The sequence below is a fragment of the Pyxicephalus adspersus genome, chromosome 3, assembly GCF_032062135.1.
Source record: "Pyxicephalus adspersus chromosome 3, UCB_Pads_2.0, whole genome shotgun sequence".
NCBI classification, from domain to species: domain Eukaryota; kingdom Metazoa; phylum Chordata; class Amphibia; order Anura; family Pyxicephalidae; genus Pyxicephalus; species Pyxicephalus adspersus.
This window is the reverse complement of record NC_092860.1, coordinates 69460327-69487967: the sequence shown is the minus strand read 5'-3', so window position 1 is coordinate 69487967 and position 27641 is coordinate 69460327. Positions and strand designations below refer to the sequence as shown.

Below are 27641 nucleotides of genomic sequence, written 5' to 3'. Positions count from 1 at the left end.
AGAGAGGGATTACATTGTGCAGGAAGTAACAAATCGTGGTAGGATAGATAGAAAAAAAGTAAATAGGATAAATACTGTGCAGAGAGATGGCAGGTTATGGGTCATAATCTAAGTTGGCTGCTCATGGGACCATGTAGTCAAGGACCAGAGTGCTTAAGCTGACCCTTGTCCAGCACTGAAAGAGGGCCTACAGTAGTCATACATAAGCATCAGCACTGGACAACTGAGCAAATGATGAAGATGACCTGGTCTGATTAATTACAATTCTGCTACAATGCCTAAATACCATTAGACACCTTTAAGAAGGGTTTTGTAAAAATCCATGCTTTGTGGGATCACAGATATTTTGGCAGACACTGGGAACTTGTTCAATATCAGGGTTTTAATGCTTTACTGATAATAAAGATAATAAAGAATAGGAAACGTTGTTAGAAATAGGAAAAGTTGTTAGCAATTTGCATATGGTGACCCATGTAGTATCTGTTTAGTGATTAAAAACATGCACATGCAACATTTTTAAATGTTTTATTAAATTCTGGTACATTGAAGACTTTACATCTCAGTGCCCCCAACTTGTTTTCAGTTTATTTCAGATATCTATGTAACACTGTTTGGAACAGAAGTTATGCACATCCGTGTAAGGCGAGAATGGGAGGCAGTTACATAAATAACCCCTATTGAATACACATCTAGTTAAAGCACACAGCGATACTTACAAAATCAACCCAAATCATCCACACAGAACATTTCTTGTTTTTGTCAGAACAGTTTATTCTTCCAATAAAGGAAAGTTGCAATTAAGGTTTACTAAATATTAAAAGGAAAATATTTTACAACAAGCTTATATTCCATGAGAATACAAATAAGCAATCATATAAAAGGGGTTTCAACTTTTGTTCGCTTGGGCAGACAGGAAACCTCCTCAACACAAGATTCCCTCTTGCTCTTTTGGCACTCTAAAGAATTCAGGTCTCCATTGCAGTTTGACACAATTTCAGCTTTAAATTTTTGCTCACTTGATTCTATTTTAGTAGATATACCAGTCCATATGGGGATTTCAATATTTAGATGCTGCATGAGCTGTGTCATAACCTCATCAACATACCCATGGATGCGAAGGTCAGCATACCGGTCCTTGGGGAAAAAAAAGCTAATTAGGAAACATACTCAAAAAAAAAAAAAAAAAAAAAAAAACACTGGAGAAATTATAAAAGTAAAATTAATTTTGTGTATATAGGAATTTAATAAAAGCCACATTAACCCAATGTCGTCATTTTTCCATAGAACTTAATCTCAAAATTATTTTTTTTTTTTTTTAAAGGTTATGATTAATATCGATTTAAAACTCTTTTATAAAGCTGTAAATTGTAGCACATTGCATAAAAAAAGTCCAAAAATTAAAATGCATGAACAGGGAAAAGTTTAGTATTACTTCTAGATAGTTATATATTCTACAATTATCTGAATTTTTTGAATGTCATTAGATAAAATGTGAAATCTCTCAATTTCATAAACCATAATATAGTTAGCATTGCCTTATATTGAACTTGTCTTGAAACTTTTTTACTGTATTCTATATTAAAGAAAAACAATATGTGTTTTAAATAAATAGTTAATACAGAGTACATTCATGACATGATTTATACAACACTATGAACTGTGCAAAGAAAATAGTTTAACATCCGAAACACAATTATAGAAGGAAGGGCAAAAAGTCACTACTCTATTGCACTACTGGTTATCCTGAGCTAGAGAGCTGTGCAAGAGAAAGAACAGCCTGATAAACAAAAAAAGAGCAGACACCTCCACCTGTTGGTTGCATCCTGAAAAACAAAATATATATGCAACATATAAGGGAAAACAAAAAGGGAATTCTGTTTTATTGAGTTGTTTATTGGGGAGCAATAGACAAATATGTATCCCTGCCTAGTAGTTAAGACACCAAGCAAAGCAGGAGGCACTTAGAAAGAGTGGCTTACAGTTAGGTACAGAAAGCAATTACAGTTAGGTCCATAAATTTTTTGGACAAAGACAACTTTTTTTCTAATTTTGGTTCTGTACATTACCACAATTATTTTTAAATGAAACAACTCAGATGCAGTTAAACTGCAGACTTTGGAGTTGATTTGAGGGGGGTGCTTGTATGCGGAAGATTTTGCTGTGAACAGACAACATGCAGTCAATTCAGCTCTCTATGCAGGTGAAACAAGCCATCCTTAAGCTGCAAAAACAGAAAAAAATCTATCTGAGAAATTGCTACAAATTTTAGGAGTGGCAAAATCTACAGTTTGGTACATCATGAGAAAGAAACTCAGCAACGCCAAAAGACCTGGACGTCAACTGAAGACAACAGTGGTGGATGATCGCCGAATCATTTCCATGGTGAACAGAAACCCTTTCACCACAGCCATCCAAGTGAACAACACTCCCCAGGAGGTAGACGTATCGATATCCAAGTCTACCATAAAGAGAAGACTGCATGAAAGTAAATACAGAGGGTGCACTGCAAGGTGCAAGCCACTCAAAAGCCTCTAGAATAGAAAGCCAAAAAAAAGCCAGCACAGTTCTGGAAAATTATTCTTTGAACAGATGAATCCAAGATCAACCTTTATCAGAAAAAAGTATGGAGAGGGGCGTGTAACAGCTCATGATCCAAAGCATAGCACATCATCTGTAAAACATGGCGGAGACAGTGTGATGGCTTGGGCGTGCATGGCTGCCAGCGGCACTGGGACACTATTTTTTATTGATGATGTGACGCAGGACAGAAGCAGCCGAATGAATTCTGAGGTGTTCAGAGACAAACTGTCTACTAAAATCCAGCTAAATGCAGTCAAAATGATTGAGAGGCGTTTATTAATACAGATGGACGATGTCCCAAAACATATAGCCAAAGCAACCCAGGAATTTAATAAAGCAAAGAAGTGGAATATTCTTGAATGGCCAAGTCAGTCACCTGATCTGAACCCATGTGAGCATGCATTTCACTTGCTGAAGATTAAACTTTGGACAGAAAGGCCCACAAACAGAAAATAAAAGCCGCTGCAGTAAAGCCCTGGCAGGGCATTAAAAAGGAGGAAACCCAGCATCTGGTGATGTTCATGAGTTCAAGACTACAGGCTGTCATTGCCAGCAAAGGGTTTTCAACCAAGTATTAGAAATTAACATTTTATTTTCAGCTTTTTAATTTGTCCAATTACTTTTGAGCCCCTGAAATTAAGTGATTGTGTTAAAAAAGGGCTTTAGTTCCTCACATTTTTATGCAATCTTTTTGTTCAACCTACTGAATTAAAGCTGCAAATCTGCAGTTCAACTGCCTCTGAGTTGTTTAATTTAAAATGAATTGTGGTAATGTACAGAACCAAAATTAGAAAAAAAAGTTGTTAGAAAAACAAAATTTATAAAAAAAAAATTAAAATTAGAAAAAACACTATGTTGACTGTGTTATCTTAGGCATCATTTATCGGATAACATGCAAATGTGGCACGTTTTATTTAGGTAAAATCAAAAGAGCTTTCTACAAAAGGATCTATGAACATATACATTCTATTACACATGGAAAAATAGTAACACCCACTGGGTACCATGTTAGCACCAAACACAACTATGACTAATTTATGATTGAATTCTCTGCACTACATTACATTCTGTTGAATTCCAGAGGAGGTGACATTGATGTAAAATAATACAATGTGAGATCAAGTGAATCGTTAACTTGAAAGCTACTTTACCCCCAAGGTCTTATTGATATTTTAAGCTTTAAACCCTTTTTTAATTGTGAGTGTAATTCCATTATTACCAAAAGAGTAAATAACCTTGTATAGTGATTTTGGACTACATCAGCATTAAATAGGGTGGTTTGTACCCTTTGATTTGATTGTATGGGTAACTATATAAAATTATATCAGAACGATATGGTAAATGCTATTTAGAACTTTGCGTATAGTGTTTCCTCTTCTGACATACACATTTTTATTTATGTGTATCAGCTTAATTATAAGTCTCACTCTCTCGAGGAAGCTGGGTAGGCAAAACGTGACTGGTCTCCTGTCCAAACTTCTGCACCGTGTATTAAACTGTATTCCCTAATATAAGAGAACTATGCAATTTGAAACTATAGAAGCATTATGTCTAGTATAAAAGTTCTAAATTCTAGCCTTCAGATGAAGTTGGGACTTCCAAGGACTACACCTTTGAGGTATCTCTTTGTATAGTGTAAAGTCTGATATCCCTGTTTGCTAACAAACGAACGATGGACTACTTATTCAAGTGATCATTTTTGATCAAAACTCTTAAGGCACTTATGTTGTTTTTTAATTTCTAATACACTATTGCCAGTTAAACACCCTCTGTCTTCTTCACATTTTTTCAATTGTCAAAAAAATATTATTTTAGGGGGTTGGCATTTAATACGAAGTTCAGAACATTAACCCTCCTTTTTATCCTTTATACTTTTCTACCATTATACTAGTTCAGTACTTGGCACTTTAAACAGGCCAAACCAAATTACTGAAATCGATGCTCAGAATCAATGGTCCTTGATTATTAAAGGTCTATTCTGCCAAAACAAAAAAAGTACAGGGTAATGAAATGCACTATATAAAACACTCAGAATCTGGTAGCAAAAAAAAATCTGAATTATTCAACTGGACAATTATTTTCATAACTCCTACAATATTTGACACAGCATATACATTCTGACTGTGAAACTCCAAACATTAACATCCTAACAATATATGACATAGCAAAAGAGCATGCAAAAAATGTTGAAACTCACATGTTTCGTTGGCTGCAGGTTTACTATGACCAATTTCCCACCTTTACGCTTGGTAAGAAGGGGAAGATTCCCACTGGGTTTAATCTGAAGTGATGTTCCGAGAGTGATTGCCAGATCTGCTTTTCTAAAAGCAAAGCAATCCTGTGAGAACAAATTTTACATTTTGAACATTAAAGAAAAGATCTAGTATCTTATTACCTGCAGGCGTCATTCGCTAAATTCAAGTCTTTCTCGGGCAAGGAATCCTCCCAATCCAAAATAGTATCGATCAGCTTACCCCTGAGAGACAATGATGGTCAATAAATAATTACCTTTGAAAAAACACACTGTATCCTAACTAAAAACATGCACCATTTATATTAAACAAACTAAAAACTATTTTTTTTTTATTAACAATTTATCACAAGATTGCAAACATTTTTTTTTTTTACCTGCATGACCGTAGACCCCTAACTTTGGGAACATCACAAAGTCTTCCAGTAGGCTTTAATCCCATGGTTCCCACAACACAATCTCGAACATACTGTCTAGATATAAGAAGCTGGTATAAATAAAATATTCTATAACATATTGGGGAATAAATTCAAAAATGCACATTTACTAATGAGACTGAACCCTCAATACACAATTGAATAAAGGAAATTAAATGGCAAGTACAAAAATCCTTTTTTTTCTTGGTGATTAAATGACATACTAGACCACTAGTATGTACAGTGCAACTGGTACGGGACAACTAATCCTCTCTACACTCCAATATCATATCTATACATACACACACTGTACTGTACCAATTGTTTTTTTTTGTAATACAGTGTATATGGTATTAAACAATATTTAATTTTCCTCCCTTTTTTTCGCCATTAGCCCAATTTTCTGGGACCAGCGGGCACTTGTTTTTGAGCTGATTCTATTCTCTAGCCTATTTAGTTGTGTTATTAGCAGTCATTTATTTGTGGTTTGTGATATTGTATAGGTAAGCAATTTAGTTTCTTTGTTCATAATATACTATATATGTGATTTTAATAATGTATATTTTGATACATATTCTCTATTATTAATAGTATGTACCTTCCATACTCTTGAAGAAGCATACTTGTTTCTGTGAAAAGCGTTGAGAAAGAATGTGAATTGATCTTGTCTACATAGAGGACCCTATTGACATATATTATAACTTGTGACCATTTTTTTTTATCTTGGATATTGATTGTAACATTAATTTGGGCCTCCTTAGCCAATCACATGATTTAGGAGGTGCACAAATACTAATATATTGTTGTGTATGAATATTTTTTATGTATTGCTTTTATTGTTGTGGTAAATAAAGTATTCATAATTTTAAATGTATGATGTTTATTGCCAATATAAAGTCCCTTTGACTTATGCATATATTGGGATGTGGCACTAATAAGGTATAAACCATTAGGAGATATATATTTTGGAGAATGTACAATATTTTTTACAATACTAATAAATTACATAAAACATTCAAATATTTACAACAGTATTAATCCATACATTAAACACATAATATAGTAATATGGAAAAATATTTGGGTTGTATGCATAAAATGTTTTTTCACACTTCAGTTCTTCATTTAAAAATAGAAATACATTTCAACACAATTACAAATTTAAAATTTGCATAACTGTATGAAAATGGATTACAGAGTGTATAAAGAACCATAACTAAAATATTCAAAATCATTAGTGCAAAAGACAGTAAGACTAATAACAAAAAGGAAAGGGAGGGAGGGGAAAGGGAAAAAAGGGTGATTAGGAATCTATAACCTCTTGCATACAGTATATAAGATGTATCATAATAGAAAAAATATGAGCATTATCAGCTAATTTATAATACTTGTTCTTCACCATAGTTCCCATAATACGTGTATTTTTTAAAAATTTTCTGACAAACTGTTCCAAGATCAAAACCATACCAATAAGGTTGATAAAGGGCATCCCTGATAAAGGGCCAATTTGAGTTCATTTACAGAAAAGGGTTTCTCTAGAGAATCAATGTCAGTAAAATACTGTTTGTAAGATATTGCCGTTAGGAAATGCTCATCTGGCTGATGACTCGTGTGCCATTGCAATATAAAACACTGTTCTGTTCAGAGATGTCATTTGCAACAACCAGGAGAACTAAGATAGCAGCAGCCCCTGCTTCTCTTTAGTCATGCAGCCTGATGGTTATATGGCATCCCCAGCATCAATTGGTAGGCTGTGCACAGCTGAAGGGGATTTTAGAGGCTGATCAGCACCTGACTCAGTCCTGCATTGTCATTGGCTGCTGGGGCTTTTGTAGCCACTCTGCTTCCAGTCTTCTGTGCCTGTTATAGCGCCTGCTGGACCTGTGTTGGAGTGATTTTTGACTATTCTGTTCCAGACTATCCGTTGAACTCTGCCTGGACCAACTTCCGCTCGGGACCCCGACTCTTTGTGCCTTTCCCTTTGTACTTCGCTTGGTGGACCGATTTCCTGTGTTTTGACCTTGGCTTGTTTTTGGATTTACTGACATTCTGTACTGAGTATTTGTGGGCTCTGTACTCTGTATTGGTAGGCTCCAGATCGGCTGCTGGCCTATCTCCAGACACCATCCCTTGCGCACCAAGTCCTGGGGGCAACTGAGTGCTGGGAAATGCAACCAGTCTCCCGAAGCTGAGTGGGGGCTGCTAAAGGCAAACACTGCGGCGATAGATTGTGGGATTGGTGTCTGGGTAATACTGGTATTGACTTGTGTATTTCAATTGCCAAATAAAATAATTTTTGGAGTGCGATAGTCAGAACTATTAGTCTCAGGCAAGCTATACAATAATGAGTATTAATGATGGAATTGTTTTGCGATATCTTGGGTTAGGTAAGTAAAGCGACCTTTGTCATCTAGTAGTTCATATATCTGGGATGATAAAATAGCCTCTTTAGGCACCCTGGCTAGGAACTTACTACTTTCATTTCCTGATTCATAGTAAATTTTTTATATGAAGAATAAAAGTCTACAAGTATTTTTTATGCAGAAGTTGCTGCAGGTCCAAGCATGTCTGCATTAATTTGGATGCTACTGACTTACCGGGGGGCGCTGAATTAGGGAGCCGCAGCACAATACAGCTCCTGAAGAAAAAGAGCAAGTATCGCACCGCAACGCCCCAGAACGAAAGGGGAATTGCTTCAACAGAGTGGGTTCTGGAATAGAGGAGTGACAGGGTTTTTTTTTTTTTCAGCCTTGCTCCCTCCACAAAGCCCAGAGCTCTGATTTACTGGGCAACCCTGGCAAGTGCTGTTCTCTACAACTCTTGGTCATACTTTGATTTTACTAACTGGATGTATCGGGGCAATCGCCATTATTGTGTTTCAACGGCTTGAGTGAATTGAGGCGGATTACACAGACTGCAGCAGCATCCCTTTTGGTACAGTCAATACTGACAGTTTTTCACAGTGCTATTCTAAGATATTTGCAACAATGGATAAATATAAGAGCAAACTACAGAGCAACCAGTCACACAAACAACCCCCCAAGACGAAGAAGAAACTCTCCCAAAAATCAGATCCAGCACTGCCAATCTCAATCGCCAGAGTTGCTGGAACTCCTCCCAATATCTACAGCCCAGGACCTACCTCCTACCATATCGGAGGACTTGCAGTCCTCATAACATTTGGGATCCATAGCCAGAGTGGTTTCTGATCTGCTAATACCTTTCTTTGATTTTGAAATTTGACGTGTTACAACTCACTATTGAAACAGTCTTATCCAATATATCCTCCAACACGGCACAGATCAAAAATTTGGAACAACGGGTAAGTAACTTGAAGGATCAAGTCATCGAAATGCAAGGCAAACTAAACCCTTCTGTGCACTCAACTTTCATCCATGGAGGAAAAGGTAGAAGATCTGGAGAATCATAACAGACGCTCAAATTTAAATGTTACTGGCATTCCTAATAATATAAAGGCCTGGATTTACAAAAAATTCTATCGGCTGACCTCATGCTAAGCCTCAACCTCCCTCTCTTAACAGCCCACGAGTCTCTACAAGTCAAAGACCAAGGCCAGTAATAGGAAGATTGTTCTAGGGAATTGACAAGGAAGCTGTACTTGCAGCAAACAGCAGTTACACAAAAATATAAAATATTTGTTCTAGTCTGTCAACGTTTAGTTGAAATGGGGACATGGTTCACCTTGATGTACCTAGCGAAACGGTGTTTCATGGGCTAGCGAAACGAAAATATTTGATGACCCAACCCCGACTTTGAGCATTATACATACAACGGGAGAATCAGATTGCACCATAACCAAATCATCTTAAGGCCAACATTCCTCTCAACTAGATAAGGTCTGGCTGGTAAATATAATCCACTAGTAAAAATTTTTGATGGAGCATCTAACTGAAAAATGTTTACATGCATTGAATATTCTGAGTATAAATGTGTATTTTGAATATGGAGTATAATTTCATTCAGTTTGGACTAACATTGATATTTTTTGAAATGTATTTGTACTGATTACCCAACCCTCTGACTGGTATTTTGGTTTGGTATCATACAGATTGAGTTGTAAAATGACATTGGTTTGCAGTCTGTGTGGTTTTTTGGCTCGCTGGGACTGACCTCGGCAAGAAAAGTTGAAAATCAGAAAATGTTTTGGCAATGTCCATAATTCCTCCTGAAACCCAAACACCTCAACCTTAAACGATTACTTAAAAAAGGCTTAAATTACGGTCAGGGAAGGAGGCAGGACCTAATAGTCCCTAAAAGTGGAAAAAGGTGCTAATACACCTGAAACACAAATCCCCACATGTTGTAGTTTTACAAGAGACACATTGGAAAGTCGAGGCGGAGGCAGTGTTGAGGGATTTTTGGATTGGAAAAGTTTTTGCCACTACCTATAAAACAAAGACGAAAGGGACGGCAATCCTTTTTCGTAAAAAATTACCATACAAAGTTTTGTCAGTGGAGTTGGACAAGGAGAGTAGATATATTATAGTTTTGTATTTGATGGTGTTCTATCCATGGCAATTACATAGGTAAATAGTAGGTTAGGTTAAAAAAAGACATAAGTCTATCAAGTTCAACCACTAGGGAAATAAACATATCCCAGATATAAAACCTATGGACATAGTTGCTCCAGGGGAAGGCAAAAAAAAAAAAAAAAAAAACCCTTGTAAGTTTTGCTTTATTAGGGAAAAAAATTCCTTCCTGATTCCATGGGGCAATCTGATGTTCCCTGGATCAAAGGTCTCGGTTATCTTTACTTTAAAGCATTAATACCCATAAAATCTGTGCTTTAAGAAAAGCATCCAGCTTTATCCTGAGGCAATCTATAGTAGTTGCTGAAACTACTTTTCCTGAGGGAGCCGATTCCACATTTTCACAGACCTTACAGTGAAGAATCCCTTATTCAGAGCCTAAACTTCTTTTCCTCCAGACGCAAAGAGTGCCCTTGTGTTCTTTGTAATGATCTCAAAGTGAATATTTGGAAAGAGTTCTCTATATGGACCATTTATATATTTATACAGGGTGATCATATCCTCCCTTAAACGTCTCTTCTCAAGGAAGAATAGATTCAGATACAAATGCAAACCGGAAGCAATTATACCTGGTAAAGCTTAGTAAGTGCCTCCCCTGAATTTGATTAAATACATATATGTACAGAAGAGAAGAGTAAAACCTGGGTTTTATTTTCTAATGTTCATGCTTTCATTTACTCCTGTCTGATAATATAAGACACCCATCAAGTTTGACTTGCTCATTAAATTTACTTTATTCCAGACCACTTATATAAATGTATTATTTCCTTTAAAACAATCATTCATATTCACTACTCATCATTTTCATATATGCCCATTATTTAAACATACATCAACTTTCTCACTGTCTAGGAAATGTGTCATCATCATTATACTACTAATCCACCATCCCTGACATACATCTGGGGTTAAACAACTAATAAGTAAAGTAAGTAAGATACTTCAATATATTTCAGATATTTAGGTATATTATAGGTAAAGAGTTATATTGATAAATACCATGCTATGATTTGTTTTTAAAATATAATGCTTGCATTCAATTATCCTGAAAAGTCAATATAAATAACCTTTATCAATACACATATATTCTTTTACTTTAAAATAATTGTGATGATATGAGTTTTGAATACTGCATTTATGCATCAACTAGTTGCATATCTATATGTATTTTCGGTATCCAGCATGCAAATTAGCGATCTCTATACATCCCCTGAGGAAGCCGATAAGGGCATGGGGACAAGAGACGTTAAGCTTCTACTCACTGAACTCATTATTGTACCTAGCCAGGGAAGACATTTGTCTAGTCTATTGGTGTGATTACACCAATGACGCTAATGGGTCAAGACCTATTCTACCTTTGTACATTTTAAGAATTGTTTGTGACAAATCATTACAATACAAACTTTTTATTTTTGGCAAAAAAAAAAACAGCTTTCACTTTTCTCTTCTGTACATGTACCTAGATTCAGTTCAGCTAATCTCTCCTCTTAGCTGAGCTCCTCCATTCCTTTTATTAATTTAGTTGCCCTTCTCTGCACTCTCTCCGATTCCACAATGTCTTTTTTGTGAACAGGTGCCCAAAACTGGACTGCATATTCCAGATGTGGTCTGACCAATGCTTTATACAGGGGCAGGATTTGGTCTCTATCTTTGCAGTCTTTTCCTCTTTTGATACAAGAAAGTACTTTACTAGCTTTGATATTGCAGCTTGGCATTGCATGCTGTTATTAAATCTATGATCTACCCGAACCCCCAGATCCTTTTCCATTACTCACTCCCCCAAATGTATTCCCCCTAGACAGTATGAGACATGCATTTTGTCAGCCCCCAAGAGCATCATTTTACATTTATCTGTAATAAATGTTATTTGCCACTTGGCTGTCCAATCAAACAGTACATCCAGGTCTGCTTGTAGTTTATAGACATCCTGTATGGACTTAATTTCGTTACATACCGTATTTTTCGGACTATAAGACGCACTTTTTCTTCCCCAAAACTGGGGGGGGAAAAGTGGGTGCGTCTTATACACCGAATACATGTTAAATATACCAGTAATTAAAAAAAATCATACTCACCCGATACCGCGATGCTGTGGGCTTCTTCTTCTCCTCGCTCTCCTCCCGGCTGCAGTGCGTGTCTCCTCCTCCTCTGAGCGAGGAGAAGCCGGCACACGTGCCCTCGCGATCCGGTAAGCAGGCTGGATCAGCCTGCTTATGGGATCGCTGGGGTATGCGTGTTGGCTTCTCCTCGCTCAGAGGAGGAGGGGACACGCGCTGCAGCCGGGAGGAGAGCGAGGAGAAGAAGAAGCCCACAGCATCGCGGTATCGGGTGAGTATGATTTTTTGGCACAGGGTGATCAGAAGGGGATACATTGTGTCAATGTATCCCCTTCTAATCACTCTGTGTCAATGTATCCCCTTCTGATCACTCTGTGTCAGAGTGATTAGAAGGGGATACATTGACACAGAGTGATTTTTTAGTATTTTGTTCAGAATCTTTTTTTTCTAGGTTTTTCTCCTTTAAAATTGGGTGCGTCTTATAGGCCGGAGCGTCTTATAGTCCAAAAAATACGGTAGTTTGGTTTCATCTGCAAAACACAGAATTGGTACTTTTAATCCCAAACTCTATATCATTTATAAATATGTTAAACAGTAAAACACCTAACACTGAACACCGGGGTACACCACTAATAACCTTAGACCACTCAGAGTATGAATCATGAATCACTACTCTCTGGGTGTGGTCTTTAAGCCAGTTCTTTGTCCATTTAGAGACTGACATTTCTAAACCTATTGACCCTAACTTGCATATTAACTGTCTGTGGGGCACTGTGTCAAATGCTTTAGCGAAGTCCAAGTACGCTATATCAACTGCTTTTCCACTGTGTACCCGTTTACTTACTTCCTTTTAAAAGGAGAGTAAATTTTTTTGACAACTTTGGTCTTTCTTGAAGTCATGCTGACTATCACTAATAATATTATTTTCTAGCAGAAACCCCTCTATGTGGTTCTTTATCAAACTCTCTAGGACCAGTCCAACTAAGGACGTTAAACTAACCGGTGTGTAGTTACCTGGTAATGGCTCCCTTTTTGAAGATAGAAACACATTGGCCTTACCCCAATCCACTGGTACCATCCCAGTGACTAAAGAGTCTGTAAAAATTTGAAATAATGGCTTTGAAATAACTGAGCTCAGCTCTTTAAGGACACTGATTTTTCACAATTTTATACTAAATTGTTACAGAATCTACAAGGAGGGCAATATATGCATTTGATTATTGTGGGAGACTTTAATGCAACCATAAACACAAAGATGACTCTCCACATCCAACAGGACATCAGATAAGCCCCCAAAAGAATTTATAATTTATTATCACAAACCTCCGTGTAGACATATATATATATATATATATACACACATATATACACACACATATATATATTTATAAAAATAAATTTCACTGGTGGCAAAGAAAACCATCCTACAAAACTAGATTATACCCCCCCCCCCCCCCCACCCCCCACCACACTCTCACTGTTTTCTGGAAAAACTTTGGTTTGTTTTCCAGATTAAGTGGATTGAAACCTCCCTAGCCAAGGAGACCAGAGTTATTGGGTTTTTTGAGGTCTGGGAATCATACATTGCTTTACTTTCATACATTTACTTTACTAAATACCAGAAAGAGTAAGGTTTCCACATTTGAATAGACCACATAGTATGCCTACTGTCTTCTAGATAACAATCCCCCAGTTGTATGTTAATAATTGTGGAAACCCTCTTTTCCTGAATTCAATACAAATTTAGATGATAACTGACCCAGCCAATTATCATTAACAATTTTTTTTATTATACTAAAGATGTCCCTGTTCAAATTAATAAAGGTGTATTAATAAAGGTAATTTTATCAGGTTGATATAATGATTACACTGTACAAGTATTGTGTTTTACTCATATTGTATGATGTATGTTGTTTTAATTTTGATCTCAAGTTTAGTTAATGTACATTGAATCTGTATGATACTTTTATTTTATGGAAAGTAAATAATTCTTGAAAACCAATTAAAAAAAAAAAATAAAAAAATATTAATGTAGTTGCTACTAACTGGGCTAATGACTGTTTGTGTACCGATTTAATTTGTGCTATTTCCAATAGCAAAGCATGTATCTTTTGCTCTTCTCCTTTCTTTTTTTGGTTGCCTATTTTGATGAATTCCCCTCTAAAGGGTACATTTGTAGGTTTTCCAAAAAAACATGAGAATCACCAGTGATGTAGAATTGTCATTAAAATAGTTCTTGATTACTTCCTCCTTCTGAATAGATGAGGGTCTAGAATTTGGTTAAGACGCCAGTTTTTAACACTTTCATAAAGTGAAAAATGGAGGAGTGATCAGAATGTACTTGTATGCCAATAGGGACATGCTGTACTTCAGGTATATCAGATTGCGAAACGAAAAAAAAATCAATTTGAAAGTATTTATCATAAATGTTTGAATAAAAAATGTAGTCTAATTCAGTGGGACTCCGTGCATGCCAGGACCTAATAAATTGAGAAATTAAAGGGCTGTCTTCATTCTCTTAAGAGCTTTAGAAGACATAGATGATTTACTATTGGAAGTATCACAGCAATGGATTTAGAGGGACATTGAAGTCACCTCCCAAAAAAAAAAAAAAAATAGTCCTGACCATTGTTAGGTAAGTACAGATTGGCCAACTTACAGCTTTCCCTGCAATTGTGCCTTGCAAGGAGGAAGTGACCATTTAGGTCTATTAGGGTTGTAGTTTGAAAAAAAAAAAAAAACAGAGCTCTTACTGATTATGATTAACACCCCTTTTGTTTTGAGGAGTCAGTGGCATCAGATGCTTGCATAAAGTAGTTAGTTGGCTTGGGTATACTTTCACTTTTGAAGTAAATCTCCTGGAGAAAAGTGATCCCAATTTTTGCCTTTTTAAAATCACCTAGCAAAAGGGAGCATTTTCCTGGCATTATAAAGCCCTTAACATTGTGTGGAACTAAAATTTGAATGTGGAAGCTTCATAATGACTGTTGAGCCATATTTGATTTTTAAACAGTAGGTTAAGGTTGAGCTTTATTTTTTTTAGCAGAGGGGTATGGTAGGATTTACAAGTTAGGATCATCCAGCGCTATCGACACTTGGGATCTTGAGGATGGTGGGAAAGTGGGTGGTACTACAAAGGTGAAACGTATCAATAACAATGAAATCACAATCAAAAAACAATTCGGTTGATTGTGCGCATGGGATATGTTACAGAGAAAAAAAACAATCAACATTTGTAAACCTCTTATATGACCATAACTTATTAGTTAGCAAAGCAAACATTCAAACAGAGAAAAACAGGGAAAAATAGAAAAAAAATCATAAAATTTTAAATTCCACAGACTATTATGAATTAAAAAAAAAAAAGAACACTTTTTATATACATTTGTAAAATAATGACCTTCCTAATGGAGCCTGACGAGGACTGTGGAGCTCCGATTCATTGATCAGCTCATGGTTAAGTGAAGTATTACTATTATTACTATTATCATTAGTAGCATTTTCTTCATTATCTCTGGTATTACTAAAGAAATGCTAAATATTTGTTTGCTTTTTTCACTCATTATGGGTTTATTTCATTAAAATCTAAGACCAAACAAGAAATGATAGTTATCAAAGTCAAACTATTTGAGTTCATTTAATATAACGGTTAAAGAAAATACACAGGTAAGGTCGTACATACCTAAAAGAGCATATGAGAAATAAACAACTAAAACAAAATAATCTGATATGAATTTGTATTTGCATACGGCTCACCAACAGTTGCCTCATACAGCTAAGACTACAAAGACATGAGTCATGCTCCACTGGTTGGCGACCGCTGCCTTATAGGAATGTTTTGTCTTCTGCCTCTAATACGAGGGGGTGCTGAGAAGTTCCTGGCTTTGCCGAGAAAGAAGAGAGCCAGAGTTATGAAAAACCAAATTTATTCAACATATTCCCCTGAGACTGATGCACTTGGTACAGTGTAGTTGCAGCTTTTCTAGACCATTCAAATAAAAGTCCTTTGGTTGGGCTGCAAACCAGCTCTCAGCAGCATCTTTGACGTTAGAAATGTGCTCAAAATGTTGCCCCTTCAGGTTTTTCTTCAAATTCGGGAACAGAGAACAGTCTGAAGGAGCCAGGTCAGGTGAGGTGAGTGGGGGGGATAGTGGACCAATTGGAAACCCAGGGTGTTCAATTTGGCAGCCAGAACTTAGGATGTGTGCGCAGGTGCATTGTCCTGCAAAAAAGGATCCCTTTGGTCAACCTTCCATGGCCTTTCATCCTAGTTGCCTCCTTTAGCTGGTCCAGGTTAGCATAATACTGTCCGGTGATACTACAGCCCTGAGGTAGGTAGTCCACCAACAGAATACCGTCTTTGTCTCAGAAAACAGACACCATGACTTTTTGGGCCAATTTCTGGGTTTGAAACTCCTTCGGCTGCGGTGACCCGCTGTGGTGCCATTCCTTTGACTGTTCCCTGGTTTCAGAATCATGGATGTGGAGCCAGGTTTCATTCTCAGTCACTAACCTAGCCAAAAAGTCCTGTGCAACTTCAAAGTGGGCCAAAACGGCTTTGGATGCTTCAACTCATTTCTTCTTCTGATCACTGTTTAAACATTTCGACACCCACTTCGCTGAAAGCTTGCGCATGTCTAGGATAGTGGTGATAACAAAACCCAACACCCTCCCGTGAGATGTCAAGTATCTGGGCTATCTTCTTTGTGGATATTCACCGTTCCTCAATAATCAGCTCATGGACAGCAACGCAGGTTGCCAAGTCAGTTGAGGTTGGAGGCCCACTGCGGGGCTCATCTTCAACGGTGAAATGCCCAGTCTTGAAATGAGATATCCAGGTTTTGACAGTGCTGTAGGAAGAACACTTCTCCCCCAGTGTTTGTGACATCTCAGTGTGAATGTGTTTTGCTGACTTTACCTGGAGAAACAAAAACTTCATGACGGCCCGTAACTCCAACGACGTGAAACTTGCTTGTGCCTCTGCCATCACAGCTTCTCACTAAAAGAAAAAACAGTTTTAAGAATCGAAAAGACCTGATATCTGCACAGTTACATACTAAGATATTACGCTGTCATATGCCCCCACACTCATTTTTCTATTTTACCTGGAAGGGGGCAAAACCAGGAACTTCCATGCACCACCTAGTATCGAAGTATTCAAGGTGAAGATTCATCACAATAAAGTGTAAATTATGCATAGCAGCAATAGTATCTAATCTTGCTATGGCCGCATCACGTTGATACCTGCGCATCCACTGCTTCTCCTTCTTCATCGGTCTGTTAGAGATAGTCTATTCTGCTGAAAGGGTGATTTTAATATGAGAGTCCATATCAGCCAGATCACCCTCACTGGGAGTTGAACAATTCTGGTATGCTGCATGTACAACACGTTGTACAGCTGTGTGTGCAGTGGGGGGGCAATTGGTCTCCCCTTGGAATGTTTGATCATGCTGCTGATTAGAGGTTTATCAGCCAAAATATCCCGTGCTAGAGCCAGGGAGTCACTAATGAGGGGCCATCTCCCCCCAGCACCAAGTCATGCCTCCATATAAATATATTCCTAATTTAGGAATTGTTCTAGGGAATCAACTTGCTTTTGAAAGATATATTCGTGACTAATTTGTTGCAGAGAGAGTTGGTAAGGGTTATCCCAGTTGGGGTTAGGGTAGATATGTTCTATGGATAGTAATCAAAACATTTTTTTTACCCATGTAAAACACCCTGTATGTATATAAAAGAATTTGAGTTATACCCTATGTGTTACAGATTATATTGTGTTTAAAATTTATAGCTGTTTAGAAGAAGTACAGTATTTTTGTAAAAGATATATGAGCACTGGTGGCATTTGACACCATTACAAGTTCATGGGTTTTTTTTTATTTTACATGGGTCAAAACACTTTGAAATTTTACAATGGCTATGGACATGTTTGTTATGATGTGGTTCACCTAAATGTTATCTTCACACATTTTCAGACAGCCTTTTCATCAGTTAGGCAGTGCTCAAACTTTAGCCGAATGGTTAGAATATTTTCAGAATAGTTTTAGGAATTTTTCTATTAGTATTGTGTTTTTTTTTTCTAGAAGAGTTCGAATTTGTCTGATTGTAAGGTCTGTGTATAACCCTTTTGAAGGTAAGTTCGAGCCTCTATTTGGTAATCTGCATCTCAAACTGTGATATTCGAACAAAGACTTCTTAATCTTAGGTATTGGTGTGGTAGTATTGTTTAAAAAATGTTCATGATATACACATCATGCGCATCTTTTCCACTCCCCATCTTCTGGGAGCAGAATGGACAAGCTCCTGATTCTCAATGCAAGCCTGCCTTTACAAGGAGCTATTCTAATTCTGATATGGGGGTTACAGAGCTGCAGTCCAGATCAGTAACCTTGTTGCTCTCCTTGGGAAAACACCAGTGTAGCAAAATATAGGCTCACAGAATGAGGCATAGTTCACATTAGCAGTTTAACGGCTTTAAACTTGCAAAAATCTAAAAAAAACAAAAACTTTAAAGCACATTTTTTTATGTTTGTAAGAGGCAGCAGCATTGCTGCATGTTCTTTCAGCTGCTGCATGCAATGCTTAAAGGTGACTTGCATTACAAAGTTGTAATAAAATAAAGCAGGGAGGTAGAAAGCAGCCACAATTATAAAGGTTACTAGATACTTATGGAACACAAAATTGTGAACATTAAAATTGGCATGTGTTGCCCCTCCCACTTTTTACCAACCGACTACAAGTTACCCCCCCCATTTAGCTAAAATAAAATCCTGGGGAAAGCAACCACTCATCAGTTGAAGGCCACCTCCAACATAAGGAAGCAAAGCCATGCTCTACCTAGATGGCTGCCTTCAGAAAGGCAAGAGTTGCAGCTAAAGTTGTTAAGAATCCTTTTTTTTGGTGTAGTTTTAACAGTATCAATACTATGCGTTTTGGCATAGAGGTGGAGCTACTTAATGGGGAAAGGCAGCAAGCTAATTTGTGTACTGAAATGCTAATGGCAGCATGCACAGTGATAAGAATAATCCTTGTAAATGTCCTTGTAAAAAATAAATCATTGGGTGTCTTTAACCAGACAGTAACTTTTGCATTTTATAGCATTTTCATTTAAACTTACAGAATCTTGTCCTCACCAATTTCAGTAGACATGACAAGAGAAAAGTAAAACATTTGCAGTCAAAGGATAGTATGAATAAAGACAATGGAATGGAAAGTGATGGTAAATGAATTAATAACGTTTGCAGTGTCTGCATATCTAGGTTATATAGCTTCTGTCTGCTTTAAACCATACTTACTTCCCACATTTGGTGCACTCTTCAACAAACATGTTTCCATGCAGCTCTGCAAGCTGTTCCCTGAACACCAAAGACAGTCATTATTCATGGATTATCCATAAACTACAAACACAACACAAAACATTGCAATAGAATGTACCTTGGGAATCCAGACCTTAAGTGCAGACCATCCACATTCTGACTGATCAAAAACTTCAACATACCAACTCTCTGAAGCTGTAGAAGTGCCATGTGCGTTATGGAAGGAATGGCATTCTCAAATGTTGTATCAAATTTTGGATTTAGACCTTTCTCTTCCATTGTCCACACACCATTGGGGCCCCTTTAAGGAAAAAAAAAAAACATAGTTCTAGTAATAAAACATACAAAGTATAGCACATAAACATTGTGTAAGCCAAAATAAAACTTGAAGGTCACACACATACACACAAAGCCCATTTAGCCTTATTGGTAACGATTTCCAGGATAGCACACTTGTAAGAAAAGGGGTTCTTCAACCACAAAAAGTAAAACGCTTTATGATAAAATCTTTACAAGAAGTAATGCGGGATAAGACAAAAAAAAAGAAAATACAGGGCCGAAACTTTTGCCGTCCTTGGTTTTCCAATGATGGCTTTCCGAAAGGCACTTGAGAGGCTAAACCTTACCAGTAGTTTGGGACTTCCCTTCTAAAAGCCTATTCTGCCCAAGACAAAACAATAAGTCTAGGTAATGATAATTACAAATGTAACAAATGCATACGCATTGAGATTTGAACTTTTGTTTACTTACAGCAGGTTAACATGCAAAAAGAAGAAAGATGATGGTGGCGGCTATCTGAAATACCCATATCCAGGGCAACACGACCACTTCAAGTAATTTAATGTATTCAAACTGTTTGATAATTCCTGGCATGAGATAAGAGGGCCCAACCCAATAGTATGAGAAACATCCACATACTATGATGCTTGCGCCAACATACTATAGGGTCTTCACAGTGTACTGTGGTTTGAATTCAGTATTTGGAGGTTGTCTGATAAGTGTCTTCTGCTCCTACATCCTAAAAGAACTTTCTTTTTCAGGCTTCTTTAGACCATTCAAAATATTAATGGAGACAGAGGGCATCTCTGGCGTTAACTATCTGCCCCTGTGGGGCTGCGAGTATAAGGCTTTGATCCAATACATTATAGTTTGGGGGGACACCTAAATGTTGCAGGGTGGAACATATATATAATCTCAAGCACACTATCAAATCTTTAACAGCATGGCTGTTAAAAAAAAAAAAAAAAAAAAAAAATAAGCGGTGTTGCAATGGCCCACCTAAAGTCCAGACCTCAACCCAAAATTATGTGGTGAAATGTTGAGAGCCAAGCATAATCAAAACCCTGCAAACCTCAATTATAGGAGGAATTTTGTAAAGAACAGTGGGTCAAATTTCCAAATGATGCAGAAGACCAAAGTCATACATTACTTCAAGTTATTGCTACAAAAGGTGCTTCTACAAGCTATTTAATCATGGAGTGTACTCATTTGTTCACAAATAGTTTCTTCATTATTGGCTTAATATTTTGGTAAATAGTGAAATATGTTGGAATCTGGTGTGTGCTGTTTTACACCAAGGTTAGATTATTAAAGTCATTTTAGAACTTGCTAAAATACCAGATAATTCTTTATTATCACATACATATATATACACACACACACACACACACACACGTTTGGCCACACCTCATTCCATGTTTTTTTCTTTGCTTGAGAATACATTCAAAGTTTGTGAAATTTTTTAGATTGGCTGACCTTCATGTCTAAGTAATAATGAACTATTGTTTTGCTTTACTTAGTTAGGTGGCACTAACAAGGAAACAGGAATAAATCTTTACATTACATGCAAACACTTACCATCCTAAATATACAGATGTGATTGCAATCAACATTCAGGATAGGGTTTCAAGATACAGTGGTGTTCAGAAGTTTAGGACCAGTTAGGCTACATACACACCTGCAACTTTTACCACTGGAAACAATCTTTTGTGAGCATTTCCAGTGACAAAACAATGATAAATGAATGAACAAGCACTGTACACACATTGCCATTCTGTTCTATAGAGAGGGACATTCTAAATAGAACAATCCTTACTAACCAAGATATTAGTATCCACTAAGCCTTGAATGTATTGAGAACATTCTGTGCTTTACGTCTTGAACCCCCTGAAAAAGATAAACAGTGAAACACACCATTCTATTGGAACTTCAAGACTAATTGTTGCTGGTAATTTGTGTGGCGTTTTCTCATATATAGAATTTAGGAAAAACAACAAGGATGTCAAAAAATAGGTTCTAAATCCCATGAAGGAGCAACCCTAATCCTTGGGTTTAAGGTTAACCCTCCTTTTTTTTTTTTTTTTAGGAACAAAGCCACATTTTGTTTTCAGTGTTTATCCCTCCCCATGATGAGGGATGTACAGAAGGGGACCAAAGTCTGTTCAGAATTTCACTGAATGCTGCATAGCAGAGTGCTTTGGGCTGTTTTAATCCAGCAGTGTGGCCATGTGGTTATAGGCTTTTTTGAGGCTGAAGGCGACAGAAGGTCAAAGTCAGAGCCAGTTCAAAGCCTCCCCTTCCATTGGGTTTATCTACCTAGGACTAAAGCTACGTACACACTTCCAATTATTATCGTCGGAAAACGAACGACGAACGTTCCTGCACGATATATATGAACGATCGTATAGCACCGATCCTGCACATAGAGGTAACGACACGATCGTTCGTAGATATTGTACACACAATAGATACGATCGTTTAAGCGATAGAGAAACTATGTGCACGACAGGAAAGTGAACGGACGTTCGTTCATCACGCATGCTCTGAACATGGACGATCAACGAACGACCGTACACACGAACGATGTTCAACGATCGTCGCCCAATCCGATCCGCCGGTCCGTTCGTTCGTTTCCAACAATTTTCCTCGTTCGTCGGCGTCATACTTTTTTACGAACGATTTTTTGCCCAATCGATCGTTCGTCGTTCGATTGGAACGATAAAAATTGGAAGTGTGTACGCACCTTAACTCAAGCCTAGGGAGGCAAAAAGTCTGGAGATAAGTTTTCCCTAAAGGTAGGAAGCAGAAATAACTGATTAGGAGCACTCATGGGAGCCTTTTTTTATCTATTTGATTCTTGCGCTTCCTGCAGAGGCAGAGCCATTTCTCATGTGCACAAACTTGAAGGGTAAGGGGGTGGGGGGGATTTAGGTTTACATGCAGGAAATTGATATTCTTAAAATAATCTCACCAATGCCATACTACAAAATCTCTAATACAGGTCCACATTAGCTAAAATATCAACAGGTTTAAACATCTGTCAAAATCCTGACCCAAAAATCTAACAACATACAGAGGGGCCAAAAAATATGTATACACAAAATATCTGTATAAAAGCTTTATAACTGGATTTATATAGTAATCAAAAGGTAGCCGTATATCATGTTTGATTTCTGCAGTCACATTTGGTGCTCAGAATGGCCGAGTGGTCACCAATAGCATCCAGACCCTTATGATGTGGGTGAGAAATAATGATCACAACTACTGAAGTGTGTATACAAGTTTTATGGGGATCCTCTGTATATAAGTTCTAATTTAGGAATGTTTGACTAAATATCGGATTAAAAAACTATTATATTTTGCATAGCAATTATTGTAGCTTTATAATGTATCTTACTATACCTTACTTTTAAAATATTACCTTTCCCCAAAACAACCTTTTTGCCATAATGCCACATCCCAAATTTTATAACTGTGCTGTAAGAAGATTTTTTTTTTTTTCGTACCAAGGACCAAAAAAAATATCGATCACAGGACTTTTAAGGCATTACATTTTCAGTACATATTAAAACATCATCCATTTTATATCACACATTTGTGTGAAATTTGATTGAATGTTAGGTCTCAAATAATTATGTTTACAATTATTTGACACCTAATAATCAATCTGATCTATTTTTTTGGTCCTTGGTACAAAAATATCTTCTTACAATACTGTAACTTTATTCTCCCTGCAACAGATTATATCTATTCTGCAAATATAAAAATATGCTCTGTGTAGAATTTTTACATTAAACCTGCAATAATCATAAACCTTTAAGAAAGTGGTTAAATGCATATACTTTTAAAAGCACAAACCTAAAATCAGGGATCCCACAAGAAGTGCTGATTCCTGCTCCAGTATGAAATACCACATAGGAGGCTCTTTTGATCATTCCAGCAAGCTCCTGCACCTTCACACGCAATTCTTCTGGGGAATCAAATATCTACAGCAAAAAAACAAAAAAAAAAAAAAACAAAATCTGAAAAGTCTGCTTTTAATTGGGGATTTATATAGCGCCAACATATTACGCAGCGCTGTACATTAAATAGGGATTGCAAATGACAGACTAATACAGACAGTGATACAGGAGGCGAGGACCCTGCCCCGAAGAGCTTACAATCATTGAGGAGACTTTAGACAACTGATCCCCAGTATGAGATTCAAAAGATCACATGAATAGGTCCAAAGGTCCCAATTGTAATTGGTGAAAAACCTGGGGGGGGGGGGTGCGGGGTGAGCTTTAGCAAAGATACTGTCCAAAAAACTGGTAATTAAGAAGAAGCGTTAACAACGGTGAAGCCATTAAAGGACTCTGAGCTTGTAATTTGAAGAGTTGACAAAGTAGTTGGCCTCCTTGCAAAATGTTGCCAAGTCGGTAATGCGAGTCTCTATGCCATGATTGATATTGCTGGGAGCCAACAGCAGGTTTACCAAATAAAGGAGTGATAAGGCCCTGGTCAGCAGAATTATGCAGTGTTTGCATTAGATGATCCCAGAGGTCTAGAAGAGCCGACATGATATTTGGTAAGTTAGAAGACTGAACAAAAGACGCAGGGAGATCAAGGAAAACCAGTAAACCCCAAGATCCCACTTAACTTTTACAGGCACTGCTATGAAACCAGTCAACTAGTCTGGTTAATAGTGAGGCTTGGTAATATAAAATAACATTTGGAGCACCAACCCCACATCTAGCTTTATATAATAATTTGCCCATGTTGGGAGTCCCATGCATAGTCATGAAATGTTTGAGGAACATTATGTAAGAATAAGGGGGACAAAGCAATGGGAAGTTTGGAATAGGTAAAGGAATTGTGGGAGAATGTTCATGTGAGGAAGCAAACTACTTAAGAGCTTTGATTTACAGAGATTTACTTTGAAATTGCTAAAAGAAGTTAAATCCTTGGAGGAGAGATGGAATGGATATATGGGGTGGGGTGAAATATAGTATTAGGCTATTTTTGAAAAGTGCCACATGTACTGTAGCACAGTGGTCCCCAACCTTTGCAGCTCACAGACCACTGAATCTACAGACTTGGAGTCCTGTATCACGTCATAATGCCAGAACCTGCCCACTGGTTTGAGTCTGCAATGGGAGAATGGGTGGGTTGTGTCCAAAGACACAACAGGCCCACTGCTGTAAGCCTGCGATCCGTATGGGAGACATGGTCCGCGGCACTGGTAATTGCCTTCTCCTGACCCCGCTGGGGAGTGCACCAGCCAGAGACGTGTACCACCGCTGGTCTTCATGCTCTCACGGCTCAAGACAGCAGAACGGGGGTTGGGGACACCTGCCGTAGCATACTGTGTTACATCTTGATTGGCCCCTAAAATTAGGTCTTTCTGCAGAGCTGGTCAGTGGCAATTGAGATTTAAAAAAACTCAAAACATATTGTGAAAAAAAACCCTTCAGAGTAGTTTAGGGAATATACATATCAAGAAGCACAGGAAAACATACATCATCAAAAACAAAAAAAAGTGTAATTTTCAAAAAAACAACATTTTATTTGACCTACTTTTTTACATTTTCGTTAAAAAAAACAAACTTTTTTCTGTATGTGCGACCCTGTATCCAACACGCCATAGTTATTAAAAGATGATATTAGGGCAGGTGAAGAAGGTCCTAAAGAGATTTCTAGGGGTTCCTTGAGCAATGAGCAGTTTATATCTGTCAGGTAATTTAAATAGCCAAAAAGTTTACTGGTGTCAATTTGTAAGGGTCCCACTGGCCAGCAATGTAAAATACATTATACAGACCACCACACTAATATACCGCGAGATACGAATATAATATTTAGAGAATGGGTTACCTGATGCCTATTTTAGGAATTCCTTAATATTATTAGGCATTATTTATATTGAGCCGACATATTACGCAGCACTTTGTCATATTACTAACTGTCCCTCAAGGAGCTCACAATTTAATGTCATAGGTCAATATTGTGGGATAATTTTTCTTTTGAGGGAAAGATGATTAATTTTTACTGCATGTTTTTTTGGGATGTGGTAGGAAACCCATGCAGACACAGAAAGAACATACAAACACCTTGCAGATAGAGTACTGGTCAGTACTGTGAACTAGTGCTGCAAAGGTAAGAGTGCTGACAACTAAGCCAACTGAGTCCTAATGTTCCTTACTTAAAGCGTACCTACACTCAGAAATTTCACTTTACATAAAAAGGTAGACGGCCCTTTATATGTAATGTAAAAATTCTGTTTTCTTTTTTTTTTTTTTTAAAGGGTGCAGCACCACCCCCTAATTTTCGATTGGTAGGCGGTCGAAAATGAATGGGAGTGCAAAGCCTCCCAGGATATCTATGTCACGCATCCCGGGAGGCTCTTGGGTGCTCCTTCTGCGCATGCCCGAGCATCTCAGGCATGCGCAGAAGCAGCCTTTTTGCACAATGAGAAAAATTTGCTGATCCTGTGCATGCGCAGTGAGATCGGCAAGATTCTTTCCCCATCCTATGTCACCCGATCTCGCGCCTGGGTCAGGTGAGGTAGGATGAGGAACCTGGAAAAAGAGACTAAGATGTCAGTGCCCGGAGCGACGGCTTCGGGACTGATGCCAGGACGACACAGGACCTGATGCAGGGGAACCCCGAATGGAATGGAGTGCCCTGCAGGATTAAAAGTTAGGTGTATATTTTTTTTTTTGCAGTTTTCAGTTTAGTTCCTCTTTAAATGTTCCAACTTCAACTATAAAGGCATAAGTTACACATTCTGAGGTTATAAAGGGTTTCTTGTAGATGTTTGGGTATCCCTGCTTCTTATTAGCAATGTAAGACGCGAGCTGTAGATATGTGAATTCTGGCACCTTATTAACTCCACACACTTCTATCCCGATTCAGTGCAATCCTTAAGCTGCGTACACACCTGCAATTTTTCTCGTTGGAAAGGATCTTTCACGATCCTTTCCAACGAGAAAAGACTGCACGATGCATGAACGATGCTGTACATACAGCACCGTTCATGCTCTATGGAGAGGGGAGGGGGAGAGCGACGGAGCGGCACCCTGCTGCGCGCTCTCCCCTTCCCTTTCATTAGGATCGGTCGTCGTCCATGGATCCGCCAGGACAGTCGTCGGACGATGGACGACACCGACTGTACACACGGCAGATTTTCGCCCGATAATTGGCCGATACCGATTATCGGGCGAGAAAAATTTGCCGTGTGTACGCAGCTTTACACCCAAGTTGCTGCCAGTAACTATAGCATGTTTGATACATCATTATCTTACAGAAACAATGTTTTAAACTGTTTTTAAATTGGTTAAAAAATATGTTTTATAAAATCACACTTTTCCAAAGCTTCTTGATACTGTATAGTCCTCAACTAATCCATTGAGTTTTCTTTCATCTCAATATGTCTATATTGCCTTGTGGTCCTGGAAGACTTCTAGAAAAAAAACAGAGAATTCCAAAATAGTTTTTCAGGACATCACAAGGTAAACAAAAACATACAAGAGGGAGGGATGCAGCATGGAGACAAATCCATTCATATCTCCCTGGAGAGAGCTGGTAAACATTTCCATATCCTCAGCATGGGTGAGCTATGACATTGTTTCTCTTTTTTCAGATATAGAGCACAGAGTGCCTTGCAGGCTCTGTCATACAAATCATCCCTAAAAGCAATGTTCCACAGGGCCAATATACAGGAAAATCCCCACCAAACTGCTATTCAACCCTACATTTTGGCACGTTTGTTTGGTAATCTGGGTGGAAAACCTCCACATCAAATGATCTTCTATCGGTTATAGTAACATACCCGACCCCCCCCCCCCGTTTCCATGTTTTTTAATGTAACACAGAATGCTGCAACTATGAGCGTGTTACATCGCCAAAATACGTCACAACTCAAACACACGGCACGGATCCAATAAACAGAACAAATACGCGAATGAACCAGGAAACGCTAACGACTTAGAAGTCCAATCTGAAGCGTGTCATGTGACGTTCTACTCATACCTCAGGAAGCCCACATTGGCCTTTATCAGAGTATGGAGACAAGCCAGCTGCATAATTCACCGACATTTCTGTAAAATAGCTTCTAGTTTCAATCTAGTAGTAAAAGGACCTGGAAGTGACGTCAGACAGAGAACCGGAAGTGGGCGGGATTAACGCGGCAAACTAAAGGCTCGGAGAAGAGAAAAC

At 37.8% G+C, this 27641-nt stretch overlaps 1 protein-coding gene across 3 annotated transcripts; it reads right to left on the bottom strand.

Annotated features, from left to right (window-relative positions):
- Nucleotides 1-509: 509 nt before the first annotated feature.
- Nucleotides 510-27585, bottom strand: SIRT6 (sirtuin 6). Of its 3 annotated transcripts, XM_072405074.1 has the most exons (8): nt 27456-27585; nt 23307-23434; nt 19288-19470; nt 19149-19208; nt 5209-5304; nt 4976-5056; nt 4778-4901; nt 510-1134 (listed from the first exon to the last, which is right to left on the bottom strand). In XM_072405074.1, exons 1-8 carry the CDS (start codon nt 27519-27521, stop codon nt 871-873), a joined length of 1002 nt encoding a protein of 333 aa, XP_072261175.1. In that variant the 5' UTR covers nt 27522-27585; the 3' UTR covers nt 510-870. The 3 variants fall into 3 exon arrangements, with proteins under 3 accessions (XP_072261175.1, XP_072261176.1, XP_072261177.1); XM_072405075.1 differs by lacking the exon at nt 19149-19208; XM_072405076.1 differs by lacking the exon at nt 23307-23434 and having other exon boundaries at nt 27456-27577.
- Nucleotides 27586-27641: the final 56 nt, after the last annotated feature.

Excerpts from the sequence above, each read along its gene's own strand:
- SIRT6 (XM_072405074.1), bottom strand. The coding sequence starts at position 27,521 with ATGTCGGTGAATTATGCAGCTGGCTTGTCTCCATACTCTGATAAAGGC. Across the intron at positions 19,471-23,306 it reads TGTGGGATCCCTGATTTTAG|GGGCCCCAATGGTGTGTGGA; the intron begins GTTTGTGCTTTT and ends TTTTCCTTAAAG. Across the intron at positions 19,209-19,287 it reads TTAAGGTCTGGATTCCCAAG|GGAACAGCTTGCAGAGCTGC; the intron begins GTACATTCTATT and ends TTTGGTGTTCAG.